Raw genomic sequence first — 14,695 nt, 5'->3', positions numbered from 1 at the left:
TAATCAGTAAATCCTTATGAAGTGCCTACCATGTGCTAGGCACTGTTCTAAGTGCTGGGGATACACATTTTTAAAAAAAAATAGATAGTCCTTGCCCTTAAGGAGCTTGCAATTTAATGGGAAAAGACAACATATAAAAGGAAGTTGAAAGGAGGGAGCAAGGGAAGTAACCCAGTGTGGGGACATGGTGGAGAGATCTCAAAGTAGTATAGCCAGAGGAATGAGGTGATAAGGGCCTAATCTAGAAAAGTAGCTGTGTAACTAGAGAGAAAGAGACTAATTGGGAAATGTATTGTGGAGGTAGGACGGGCAAGACCTAGTGATTGATTGAATATGAGGATAAGGAAAAGAAGAGAGTTGAGAGTGACACGCAGGTTGCAAATTTTGGTAATTAAGAGGATGGTGATACCCTCCACAGAAACAGTTTTAATGAAGAACATTTTATCGATTGACTTAATATACAGTGCTTTAGTTAGTGTTTGATTATTTATTCTCCTGAGGCTAGTCATTTAACCTCTCTGGGCCTCTGTTTTCTCTTATGTAAAATAAGGGTATTGGAGCAGCTAGGTGGCAAAGTGGATAGAGCTCTGGCCTTGGAGTCAGGAGGACTGAATTCAAATCCAGCCTCAGACACATAACGCTTACTAGCTGTGTGACCCTGGGCAAGTCCCTTAACCCTATTGCCTAACAAAAACAAAAAATAAATAAAAATAAATAAAATTTAAAAAGGGTATTAAATTAGATAATCTCTGTGGTCTTTTCTAGCCCTAAACTCTTTGATCCTCAATATATGCTCTGTAAATACTTGCTACACTAATTCTGTGGATTGGTTCAACCATTCTGGAAAAAAAATTGAAATTATTTGCAAAATGTCACTTAATTGTATGTATCCTTTGACCTAGCAGTATTACTATTAGTCATGTACTGCAAGGAGGTCGAGGACTGAGGGAAAGGACTCATGTATAAGAATATTTGTAGCAGCACTTTTTGTTGTAGCAAAGACCCGGAAACAAAATAGGAACCTGTTAATTGGGGAGTGGGTGAGCAAATTGGGACATATGAACATAATGGAATTTTACTGAGCCATAAAAAAATTATGAATATGGGAAATTCAGAGAAATTTGGAAAGACTTGTATGAACAAGTGAAGAGTGACATATAAGTAGTTAATAGAATTGATGATATTTAACCTGGAGAAGAGATTTAAGAAAGACATGGTAGCTTTTAAGTATTTAAGAAATCATCTTTTGAAAGTGGGATTGATTAGACATCTACTTGGCATTAGGTGGCAGAACTAGGAGTAATGGTGACAGTTTGCAGAGAAGAAGTTTTAGGCATGATATAAAAATGGAAATTTCATTAGTATGGCTGTCCAAAACTGGAGTGAACTGCTTCAGGAGTGAGTGAGTTCCCCATCACTGAAAGTCTTCAAGCGGGTACTTCCTGGAGAAACTGTAGAGAAAATTTATGATCAAGTATGGTTCACGTTAGATGACCTCTGAAGTGCCTTTCAGCTCTGAGGATCTATAATGTTGTAAACCAGACTTATCATCATTTTTTCACCAAAACCAGTTTCCCTTCCTGACTTTACCACTTCTGTTGATTGCACTATTGTTCTGTTCCTTCAGTCTTGAAACTTTGTTATTTTTTGCTTCTCTTTTCACTTTATTCTTTAGACCAATGAATCAATCACCAAACATTTATTAAACCCTTATTATGTGCCAAGCACTGTGTTGAGCCTGGAGATAACAAAGAAAAAGTAAAAATAAAGCCTTCCCTTAAGATGTTTACATTCTTATAGAGGAGGCAACACATTTATATGTAGTTAAATACAAAATTGATACAAAGTAACTTTGGAGAGGGAAGGCACTAGGAAGTAGGGGGACCAGGAATGGTCTCTTTCAAGTGACATTTGAGTTGAGTCTTGAAGGAAGCGGGGATTTTAGGAGTTGGGGGTGATGAGGGAAAGCATTCGAAACATATGAGGGATACCTAGTGCAAAGGATAGTCTCTATAGGTAAGAGATGGAACATTGTGTGTGAGGAGCTACAGGTAGAGAATATGGCACAATTAGAGAATGTGTGTGTGTGTGTGTAAAGAGTAATGTGTAAAAAAGACCAGAAAAAATAGGAAGGGACCAGATTATGAAGAGTTTTAAATACCAAAGAGTGTTTGAGTCTAAAAATAATAAGGAGCCACTTGAATTTATTGATTTGGGGGATAGGTTTTTACATTGTCAAACCTATGCTTTAGGAATATCAGTTTGACAGTTGTGAGGAGGATAGATTGGAGTGGGGAGAGACTTGAGATGAGAAGACTGATTAGTAAGCTTTTGCAACAGTCCGTGTAGGAGGCCTGAACTAGTGTGGTAGGTGTATGAGTTAGAGAGAAAGACATGTTAAGAGAGCTTTTGAAGGTAGAAATGTCAAGATTTGACAACAGATTGGCAATGTGGAGTCAGGCAATTAGTGGATGACACCAAGCTTGGAAACCTAGGTGACTAGAAGGATGATGGTACCCTTGATAGTAATAGGAAAGTTTGGAAGAAGGGTAGGTTTAGGGGAAAAGATGAGTTCTCTTTTGACATGTTGAATTTGAGGTTCCCATATCCAGTTAGTAACCATATCTTCATTGTTCCTTAGATATGTCTTTTCAGGTTATGGGATTTAGAACTGGAAAGGACTTTGGAGATAATTTGGTTCAATCTCTTCATTTTGCAGATGAGGAAACTGAGTCCTGGAGAGGCAGAGTGAGTTGCCTACATAAGTGGAAGAACCAGGGTTTGGACTCCAGTCTTCTGGTGCCAAATCCATTATTCTTTCCATTACACCATGTTCTTTCTGTTGTCCCTAATGTTCTAGTCTCACTATCACGCCACTAATTCTGGGCCTTATCATCTTACTGTTGAATTACTATGGTAGTTTTCTTTCTTTTTTTTTTTTTTTTTAATTTTTTGCTTTTTTGGTGAGGAAATTGGAGTTAAGTGACTTGCTCAGGGTCACACAGCTAGTAAGTGTACAGTGTCTGAGACTGGATTTGAACTTAGGTCCTCCTGACTGCAAGGCAGGAACTCTATCCACTGTGCCACCTAGCCACCCAGCCACCCCTATGGTAGTTTTCTATTTGATATTCCTGACAGCATTCTTAGCTTCTTCAGTCTGTCCTGCCTACCACTTCTCCAAACATCCATTTCATTATATCGTACTCTCCTATTCAGAAGCCTATAAGAATTCCCTTTTGTCATTGGATCAAGTCCAAAATCCCCATTGTAGATATAATTTAAAGCCATCTTAGGTAGAATTTTATAATCTGACTTAACCTCATCTATCGGATTCCCTCTCTTCCCTGAAGCTTTTGTGGAAGATTTTAGGCTTCATAGCTATTTTCCTTCAATAATTCCTCTGGAATTTCACTGATACTACATTATACCATCTTGTTCTTTAATTGTTTTACCTGTGTGTCATCTTAACACCTAAACTGCAGTCATTGGCCCAGTTGTAATATTTCATTGTATTTCAACTTGTCAGCAAATCTGTAATCTCACTGATGTGGGTTTCCCTCCATTGGTGCAAATTACAAAATATCCATGCCCTCTCATTCTTCATTATTAATATCCATATGTTTTCCTATAGAACCTTCACAAAAGAGCCTGCTAGAGGCCACACCTTCTCTGTCTTCTTATTTTTTGTGGGTACCATTGCAGCATGCAAGCTATTTACCTATTACTCCCTACTTTTACTACATGACTAACCTACCACTTTTTCTAATTGTGCATTTATTTCCTGGGTAATATTTGTATGCCACATCTTATATGTAGGTAATTTTTGGAAATATGGTAGGGATTTCTGACAAAATAGTGGAGTGAGTGGTTATGACTCTACCTGGTTCCTCTGCACTACCCCAAAACAATAATAAATGCAACAGACAGTTTAAAAACAAACTGTAGGAGTAGAGGAAAGAAACCTTCACAAAAAAAAAACTTAAAAGAAAAATTTTCACATGAAATAAATGAGTAAACAATGGTTTTGCATTGTTGCCCCACAAAGCTCCAGGACCATGAGTATAAACTGTAGGTTAAAGAACACAAGGAGAAATCTTCCGAAGGAAAGGACAAGAATTCAATAATAATATCATCTCTAAAGTAAAGTAGGGATGTGCAATAATATGCTGGGAACATGGTAGGTGTTTAATAATTACTTGCTGATTGATTTACTGGTTGATTTAGACTTATCATAAGATAGAAAAAGAAATATGTATCATTCAGGTAATTGGAAGTAGATTGCTGAAGGAAAATAAATATGAGAATTGACCATGTAGAAAAGACAGTGGAAAAACTTAATGAAGCAGTAGACTTCCAAAGGAGCAGTATCACTCAGGTAGAACAACAGCAAAATGCAATGATAGAAGAACAGACTGAACAAAATCAAGATGGCAAAACTGCAGTACCTTGTATCTCTACAACCTAAAGGACAGTGCTGAAGGACAGAACTTGGTGAGACAATGTGAGAATTAATTCATTTTCCAGTAAAATACAAAGAAACAGAGTCTGAATTTTCTATTCTAGGCATTCATACAAGAAAGTTACCTTGAAGTTTAGGAAACAGAAGGCAGAATACATGTTTAGAATCCACAAGATTCTAACAGAAATGAACCTGAAGTTGAAGTTTAGACTTGCAAAGATGAAGAGAGAATCTTCTAAGTAGCCACTAGGAAACAATTACATAGCAATAAATAGCAGTTTGAATTGTACTAGATTCAATAAGGATAACAGATTAAAGAAATTACAATGCTATGTACCAAAAAGTAGGGAAATAAGCCTCCAGCTTAGAATTTCCTATCCTGCAAACAGAATATACTTCATTATGGAAAAAAAAACCCAAAAAACGTGGTTCTTCAGAATTATTTCCTGGCAAAAAATCCGGTACTGGATAGACCATTTAACATGAAGATTTGCCAAACTGCTAAAACTTAACTTAAGAAATTTATCATGCAGATTTACCAAACTGCTAAAACAAAATAATCTAGACTTGAATGCAAGTAAGAAATACAAGATGACCAAATGTTAACATAGATGTAGAGGAAGGAAAGTCTCCTGTAGATTCTAAGTAACACTTAGTAGCATAATGATAATAATAGCTAGCAATTTATATAGTGCTTTAAAGTTTGCAAAGTACTTTACAGATATTCTTATTTTATCCTTACAGCAGTCCTGGGAGAATGAAAGGAAAGTGATTTCTAAATCACATTCTTATTTTGGCTATTCAGGAAAAGATTTTTAAAAGATTGTATCATTAAAAATAAAAGGAGGATCTCTCTTTTATGTGGTTGCAAGAAGAAAAGAGGAGGGACAATCAAGATTGTATTCTTAAAAAGAGAGTTAGTATGAACAGAGTTCTGGGTTTGGAGTTGACAAGACCTCAATTCAGGTCCTGCCTGTAACACTAACCGTGCCCCTTGGCAAGTCATTTAACCTGTCTGTGTTGGTGTGGGCAGGGAGGTAGAGAGGACAGAACTGGTATTTTTTAGTATATTTTAATACAATTAATCAGATCCTGCTTTTTAAAACAAAATACTGTAGTAGCTATGTGTGTGTGTGTCTATCCAATAGAAGGAAAACAAAACAGAACGGTCATAATCTTGAATATTCATGGACTAAATTCACCAATAATGGAAACCAGCAGAATAAATTAGAAAACCCCACAATTTGCTGCTTAGCAAAAATTAAATTGCTTGAAAAGCCAATAATTTCATACAAGTCAAAGGCCACAATAAAAACTGTCATTTCAGCTAAATTTTAAAAAAAGACAAAACTACTATCTTAATCATGAATTCAGGTAAGGCAATAGATACCATTAAGAGAGACAAATGGATCAACTACATTATAGATCATAGATTTAGAACTGAAAGAGACTTTAGAAGTTGTCCAGTCAAACCCTCTCACTTTATGGTTGAGCATTCAAGTCTGAGAGCTTAAATGAATTGCCCAGTGTCACAGAGATAGTTGAAACAGTAGGATAAAAGATAACATACACTGTATTAATGATATAAAAATAAAAGACATATGAAATACATATAAGAGATATATAGACGGGGGGAAAATCTTGTAAACAAATATCTGAAATTTAAAGATAATTGACAGAAATCCCTAGGAGTTATTCCTAAATAAATATTTAGCAGAAAGGAATAAACATTTCTCAGAAGAAACACAAATTATCAATAACCATCTTAAAAATACTCAAAATTACTAATAGAAAAGTACAAATTGAGTCAATTCTTAGGTTTCCATACTTATCAAATTGGCATAGATTTAATGGAAGAATTCATTGGGGAAAATATGGTATAATGGACTCACTGATTCACTGCTGATGGAGCTATGAATTGGTCCAACGATATTGGAAAATGAGCTAAAAAAGAGAATTATTCTTTGACCCAGCTACCCCACTCTTTGTGGTTATTATTTAAAGGCTATCATTAACAACAAAGACATATCTATATTGAAAGTAAAAACGTTACTACTTATAGTAGGAAAAACCTAGAAACAAAGCTGCATGGTGGACAGTTGAAGGATAGCTGAACAAATTATACTATATCAATAATATTTGATAAGATATTCTATCTTACCACAAGGAACAATAAGTATGAAGAATTCAAAGAAATATAAGAAGTCATCTTTAAAGTAATATATAGTGAACAATGCAGAACCAGAAGGAGCAATATATACAGTTAAAACAACCATGCAAATCACAACTTTAAGTGGTAATAAAATTTAAATTTTCTTTTGAGTAATAATGGCAATCATTAAAGAGGTACTTTGTGTCCTGATGCAATTAGTGCATTATGCAGAAAGAAACATAAAAAGAAGTATAGGGAATGCCTCTTCCAGAGCAGAGAATACCTTGACTAGTAAACGTCTTGTTTTCTGTCTTCTTTGAAACAGATTATCAGAGGGTCACCGAATATAGTTATCTTCTTGGTTTCATTTATGAAAGAATCCTGTATTACCTTAAAAAATAATCTATTATGATCATTACAAAAAATTGACTCAGTACAGGAAAACTTTAGACTCTTCTCCAATTAATACATATACTAAGTATCTGCTATATCCCAGGCTCTCTACCAGGTACTAGAAATACAGAGACAAAAAGGGGCTTACATTCTTTCTGGGGAGATATGTATACAAATAAATACCAAATAAAAGGATTTTTGAACAAGACAAATCTCTTGAATACTGTAGTGGCTGTTTTCTTCTTATTTGGTGATCAACAAAGAGTAAGTATGATTAGTTTCTTATATTCTCATTTTGGGCAACAAGAGAGTTTGAATAGGTAAGATTTTAATTGCTATAATTATAGATAGTGTCATTCTTCTTTAGTCTTCTAATTTGATGTTGATTTTGACATTTTAGTCAGTTGTGGTTTGCTGTATAACATTGCTTATAAACACTTTCCTGTTTCTTATGCTTTTATCAAGCATAGTGTCAATATGTGTATATATCATGTTCATAAAGATTTTTTAAAAATGAGAAAGAAGCATATAGGTAGTTATATATGTCCTCTCAATTACCTTTTTGGGGTAATATCATATACATTTCCCCGTGTTCTTCTGGTATCTTCTGAACCCTGAGAGATCTTGTTAGGTAATCCCACAACATTTTTAGAAGCAGTTGGTTGGCACAGTGCATAGGGTACCAGGACGACTCATCTTCCTGAGTTCAAATCTGGCTTCAGCCACTTCCTACCTATGTGACCCTGTACAAGTCACTTAACTCTGTTTGCCTCAGATTCATCATCTGAAAAACTAGCTGGAGAAGGAAACGGCAAATCACTCCAGTATCTTTGTCAAGAAAACTCCAAATGGGGTCAGGAAAGGTCTGACACTACTAAAACAACAACAACAATGGTTTTTAAGATTGTGTCAACTATAGCATAGATTTCCTTGTTATATTCTTAGTGTGGTAAAACCACTCTTCTAAAATCTTATACAGCACATCAGGATTCCAGTATTAGGCCAGATGTGGTAATTCCACTATTGCTAATATTGAAAATGGAGCGTTATAGAAGCATTGACCATTCTTTTTCCCATCAGTTTTTTGTCCTGCTACTTTAATTAATGAATGTTCTTGAGAGGCAGGATTCTTTTGAGTCTCATACCAATAGAGCCTTTCTGTATTATGAATACTCTTCATAACATGATTGAATTGAAGCACTTGTGGACATTTTATAACCTGCCATAATTTCTACTTTCGTTGTATAATCTCTGAGAGTCTAGGCTCACTTTCATTTCACAGTGAGGCATCAGAATAGGACTTTGTAGAAAAATTTAGGCATAAATATATTCACATACATATATACCTATAATTAGCATATATCTAAATATGTTATATGATAATTAACATTTGTAAATAATTATTTAATATGAAATATACAAAATACATCCTTATGACTCTCCTAAAAGGATAACTAAGAAACCTTGAATGATTACTGCTTTTACTACATTATCCATATCTTTCAGGTTCACCATTAGATATGGACCTACCAGGTGTAGAGGAACCATGACTGTGCTTGTTTATTTCGCAGTATCCATGATATAATAGTATGGGTATGATTTTCAGTAATGAAGATTATAACCCAACTATGCTTTTCTGGTCCTGTGCAATTAATTGGTGCCTTTCCATAAGTCCTTTATACCCAACACAATGGAGGTCTTTTGGGGGCATTTTAATATTTCGTGAATATCAGTGCAGTACTTGAACTGTTTAGCTGCTATCCTCTATCTCATTACATAGCTTGCCTACCACCTTTTCTGACCATATATATCCCTTATGTCTTTGATGGCACTTGTCATATAGAAGTAATTTTTGGTGTTTTGTTCTAATCTATACCTGTCCACCATATGTTTTTCCATTGCTGTTAGGGTCACTTTCAGTTTTGATTTTTATGATATTGTGGTAAGTTTGATTTATAGCCATGTAGCCTCATCAGGAAAATGTTGCTATTAAAAAGCTGTGTTTGTAGATTATGGAATTATACAGTTTCCAAAATATAATCTAACCTATTCTTCTCCCATTCTGTTCTGACCCATGTTTGTTCTCTTACCCATTGACAGTTGATATAGTACATCAGTACATACATCTTTACAATTCTCAGTCATTGAAGTAAATAATACAAAACATTTGCCCCAAATTAAACATGATTAATCTTCTATAGAACACAATGTGCTTTTCATAAATCATAATACAAAGGGCAGGTAGGTGGCACAGTGGATAGAGCACCAGCCCTGGATTCAGGAGGACCTGAGTTCAAATCCGGCCTCAGACACATAACACTCACTAGCTGTGTGACCCTGGGCAAGTCACTTAACCCCATTGCCTAACAAAAACAAAACAAAACAAAAAATAAATCATAATACAAGTAATGTTTTGACAATTTGTATCTAACTGAAATAAATTAATTGCTAGTTATATTTTGTTAAAAATAATTTAAAATGTCACTTTACAATGTAAAATAATTGACTTTAAGAAATGTGCTCTAATGTTACATGTATTCTTTTGTTTCCAGAGCTAGAAAACTTGAAAATATATGCCAATTTTGAAGTTTACATTGATTGCAATTTTATTGTTTGTTTTTATAGGAGATTACATTCTTGATGCAAAACCAAAAGAAATTTCAGAAATTCAGCGTCTAAACTATGAGCAGGTAATAAAAAAAGGATGTTTGTTACAAAATGGAAATCATTTTATTTAGTTTAATGTGAATTTAGTATGCCTTGATATATATGATATATTCTTGAAAAATTACCTGTAAACTTATCACAGATGTTATTTTCTCATTCACACTAGAAAATCAAGAGTTCAGTGTTTAGGAAATGTGAGTGAGAGAGTGTGTTCTGCTTTTACTAAGTCCCACCAGTTGCACACTGTGCACAGGTGAGCACCCAGTGGTTTATTTCATACCATGATTACATTAAGTAGTGTTATAAGGAAATAGAATTTCTTCCTTAATTGTCTCTTCTTCACAGTTGTTAACTGGCTTAGTAGCAGAAATAGGAATGAAATTAGAACTGTGTTTGTGACTCTGGACAAATAACTCTACCTCTACCTGCCTTCATTTCCTTTTCTATAAAATGGGGATAATAATAATGCCTACTTCATAGAGTTGTCAGGATCAAATGAGATAATGCATTTAGTACACTCTGTGAACATCACAGTGCTATATAAATACTAGCTATTATTTGAAAAAAAGAAGGAAAAAATCTGTAATAAAGAGGGGACAGGGAACAAGTAGAGTAGAAAGTGTTAGAGGAAGATACACATTTAACAATTATAATTGTGAATGTGAATGAGATGAATACACCCATAAAATGAAAGAGAATGGCAGAAGGAAATAGTAGAATCCAAACATATACTGTTTATAAAAAATAAACTTGGAACATACTTATACAGTTGCAATTAAAAGGGTCAAAGAAAAAAAAATCTTGTTATCCCTTAGCTGAACTTAGAAAAGCAGGGATAGAAATCATTAGATAAGACAAAAACAAACAGTATATTTGATTAAAAGAGATAAGGAAACTACATTTTGTTGGAAGATACTATAGACAATGGATGAATGTCAATACTTAGCTCTATGCACCAAATGGCATAGCATTTAGATATTTAGATGAAAAGCTAGACAACCTATATAGAGAAAAATGGAAGAATAGAGGGGTACCTCAACATACCCCTTCTCAGAACTAGACAGAGCTAATTTGAAAAGAAAGAGGTTAAGAATCTTAACAGGAATTTTAGAAAAGTTTGGTATGATAGATCTCTGAAAATTCTTCATTTGGAATAGAAAGGATTATACATATTTCTTTACTATGCATGATACCTTGACAAAAATCAGCCATGTACAGCATCAGGAAACTATGATCTTTGAGCCAAATCTAGCCCACCACCTGTTTTTTGTACAGTCTGCAAATGATAATTTGTCTTGGCATTTTTAAATAAAGTGTTAAACCCTGTATCAGAGCATAAAAACTTCACAAAAAAATATGATGAAGCAGTAATACTAAACACATCCTTTACTGGCTACAGTGTAATAAAAATTATATTTAGTGAAGAGCCATTTAGAAAGGACTAAAAATTATCTTGAAGCTAAGTAACTTAATCATAAAAAATTAGTGGATCAATGAACAAATTGTAAAATGACAGGTAATTTCATTAAAGATAGTGACAACAGTGAAAAAACATGACAAAATTTTGGGGATGTAACCAAAATAGTCTTTATGTCTCTAAACACTTTGATTGGCAATGGAGAGAATGAACAGATCAGTGAATTAACCCGTTTTAAAGCCCAAATTAAATAGAACTAGAACAGTGAAAATCAGTCAAATGATTAACAAAATTGAAAGCAAAAAGACAATTACATTAATAAACTAGTAGCTTAAAAAATAATAAAATAAATCATTAACTAATTTGATTAAAAACAAAGACAACCAAATTACCAGTATCCAAAAATGAAAAAGGAGAATTCATAACAAATGAAGAAAATCATTTTAAACAAAATTCAACATTCATTTCTCTTTAAAACCACTAAAAAAAACCTCAAGGAATAAATTGACTTTTCCTTAATGTGTTAATTAGCATTAAAGCACATAAATCTTCAGCATTTCTATTTATTATAAATAAAATGCATCAGGAAGAAATAGAAAATGAAATTCCATTCAAAGTAACTATGAAATATGTAAAATCTTGGAGTCAGCCTACCAAGATATACAAAAGAACAATTTAAATACAATTACAAATCACTCTATGGTAATAGTGATAGAGCTAAATATTTGGAGAAATATCAATTGCTCATCATAGTAAGCCAGGCCAATATAATAAAGATGACAATTTAAATAAATTAGTATAGTAACATATTAATTTTCTCAGTGCCGTACCATCAGACTACCAAAGGATAACTTTATGTAACTAGAAAAATCAACAACAGAATTCATGGAGAAACAAAAGGTCAAGAATCTCAAAGGAAATAATGGGAAAAAAAAGTGGGAAGGAAGCGGCCTAGCAGTACCAGATCTTGAACTATACTACAAAGCAATAATCATCAAAAGTAGTTTTTTCTGATTAAAAAATACAGAAGTTGAACAGTGGAACAGATTATGTAGACAGTATACCAAAGCAATTGAACCATGTGGCCTACTATTTGATAAACTCAAAGACTCTGCCTACTATGGTAAGGACTCACCAGTTTTTCGAAATTAGCTGGCAAAACTGGACAACAATATGGCAGAAATTAAGTTTGAACCAACACCTCACACAACATAACACACAACATAAGCTCCAAATAGATAATAGGTATAAAAAGTCATAAACAAATCATAAACATATTATCAACCTATCATAAACATATTAACATATAGCAAATCATAAACATATCGTAAATAAATTTAAAAAGCAAGGAATAAAATATCTTGCAGATCTACTTATAGGTGGAAAATTTATGACCAGTTGAGGAATAAAGAGGATCGCAGAAAATAAAATGGGCAATTTTGATTATGTGAAATTAAAAATTTTTTGCACAAATAAAGTAAGACTAGAAGGGAAACTGTAATTAGGAAATAAATCTTTGCAGCAACTTTATCTACTAAAAGTCATATTTCCAATACATCTAATGAACTGAATTCAAATTTATTAGAATTAAGAGTCATTTTCCATTTGATAGTCAAAGGAAATGAACAAGTAGCTTTCTAAGAAAGATATCTAAGCTATCACTAGCCATATGAAAAAAAAATGCCTTAAATCACAAAGTTAGGAAAATGCAAATTAAACCGGTTCAGAAGTAACCTCACATGCATCAGATTGGCAAAATTGACAAAAAGGGAAAATCAGCAATATTGGAGGAACTGTGGGAAGATAGACACCTGGATACCTCGTTGGTAGAGCTAGGAATTGGTCCAATGATTCTGGAAAGCAATTTGGAATTATAAATTATGTGTGCCCTTTCACCTAGTTATACCATTACTAAGCCCATAATAAAGAGATTAAATAAATTAATTAAATAGGAAATGTCTTACATGTACAAAAATATGACAGCCAATTTATAGTAACCAAGAGAACATTGTGTACAGTAACAGCAATGTTGTTTTAAAAATGACTTTGAGTAAGTTATTTTGTCTATTATAAATATCTGAATTAGCGAAAGACTATCTGCATCCAGAAAAAGGACCAATAAATAGCAATATGTATAGAATAATTTTACATGCATACATGCATGCAAATATATATGTGTGTGTGGATGGGTGTGTATATACACCTATTTGTGTCTAATGGTAGCCATCTCTAGAGCAGGGAAGGGAGAGAAAAGGGGAAAAAAAAGGAATTTACATGATAATTTTATTGTATATTTGAAAGGAACAGCAAGTGCATAGTAGATTTACAGGTTCATGTACAATCATTTTTTTTGTACTGTGTTATGGAAATGCTTGTTTCATTCCATAAATTAAAAATAAAAAATATTTTTAAAATATTTATAATAGCTATTTTTGTAATAGCAAAGAACTAGAAACTAAGGGTATGCTTATCAGTTGGGAAATAGATGAACAAATTATAGTATATGAATGTAATGAAATACTGTTGTGCTCTAAAAAATGATAAAAGAGAAAGTTTCAGAGAACCCTAGGATGATTTGTATAAACTTATGCAATATAACTAGAGAGACAATATATACTATAATATCTATACTATGAAACAGTTTTGAAAGACTTAAGAACTCTGATCAGTGCAGTGATCTACCATAATTCCAGACTACAGTGACAAAGAAATCTAGCCATCTCCTGAGACTTGATGGATTAAAATGCTAGTTAAATGCAGAATACAAACATTTTTGTACAACACAAGTCTGTTGATTATGCCTATTTGTTGAAAGGGTTTTGATTTCCTTTTTCTCAGGGCAGGGGGAAAGGGAAGAACAATTGTATGCTTGACAGTTGAAAAATGTGAAATTTAATTTAAAGAGGAAAGATTCAAGGATGAAGTTGCAAACCTGGGTGACCCAGAAGAATGTTTGTATCCTCTGTAAAAATAGCCAAGTTAGAAGGAAAGTTGAGGCTTTCAGGAAAGATAATGAGTCTGTTTTGTGGACTCATTCAGTTTTAGATTAAGTCTGTGGGATAGCCAGGTGATGATGTTTACTAGGCAGCTGGCGATGTGAAATTAAAACTCAGGAGGGAGATAAGGACTGAATTTGCAGACTTAGGAGTTACACATATGGAGTGATTGAACCCATTAAAGCTGGGAAGACTGTAGAGAGACAGAGGAATTGTACAGTCTTATGTGATTCCCTGAAATACAGAGAGGAGGAAAGTTCATTTACTACAAAATTATCCCTCTAGGCTCTCTATCCCTTAATTCATCACCTTTGCTTATAAATTTATCAAGTTTTTTTCCAATTGAGTTGTCCTTTGACTTCACTTTGCTGTTTCCTTTATTGTTGCTTTTTATCTTCCAGTAAAACACTTCTTTCATTGAGTCCGTTTTATTATTTTCTTTCCACAAACAACTCCCATACTGTTTGAATTTCTTTATAATTGTGTTGTGCTAAATATCTTTCTTTAACTGATGCTAATTCTTCCTTAATTTCTGTAGTGGTTTTTGTTTTTTAAATCCAGTTTCATATGTTTTTTGCTGGGACCACTTTTGATTTTAATTCATTTTTTTT

The 14,695-nt window shown here is 33.5% G+C and overlaps 1 protein-coding gene across 3 annotated transcripts in view; it reads left to right on the top strand.

Annotated features, from left to right (window-relative positions):
* Positions 1–14,695, top strand: part of MINDY2 (MINDY lysine 48 deubiquitinase 2) — a 118,712-nt gene that overhangs the window by 26,970 nt on the left and 77,047 nt on the right. For all 3 annotated transcript variants that reach the window (XM_020981854.2, XM_020981846.2, XM_020981837.2), the window contains exon 3: positions 9,630–9,694. In XM_020981854.2, the coding sequence (XP_020837513.1) occupies positions 9,630–9,694 (65 nt within the window). The remainder of the gene's footprint in view (positions 1–9,629; positions 9,695–14,695) is intronic.

This window comes from Phascolarctos cinereus, unplaced genomic scaffold (assembly GCF_003287225.1).
Source record: "Phascolarctos cinereus isolate Bilbo 61053 unplaced genomic scaffold, phaCin_HiC Scaffold_3;HRSCAF=262, whole genome shotgun sequence".
Taxonomy (NCBI): Eukaryota; Metazoa; Chordata; class Mammalia; order Diprotodontia; family Phascolarctidae; genus Phascolarctos; species Phascolarctos cinereus.
This window is presented reverse-complemented; position numbering and strand designations above follow the sequence as displayed.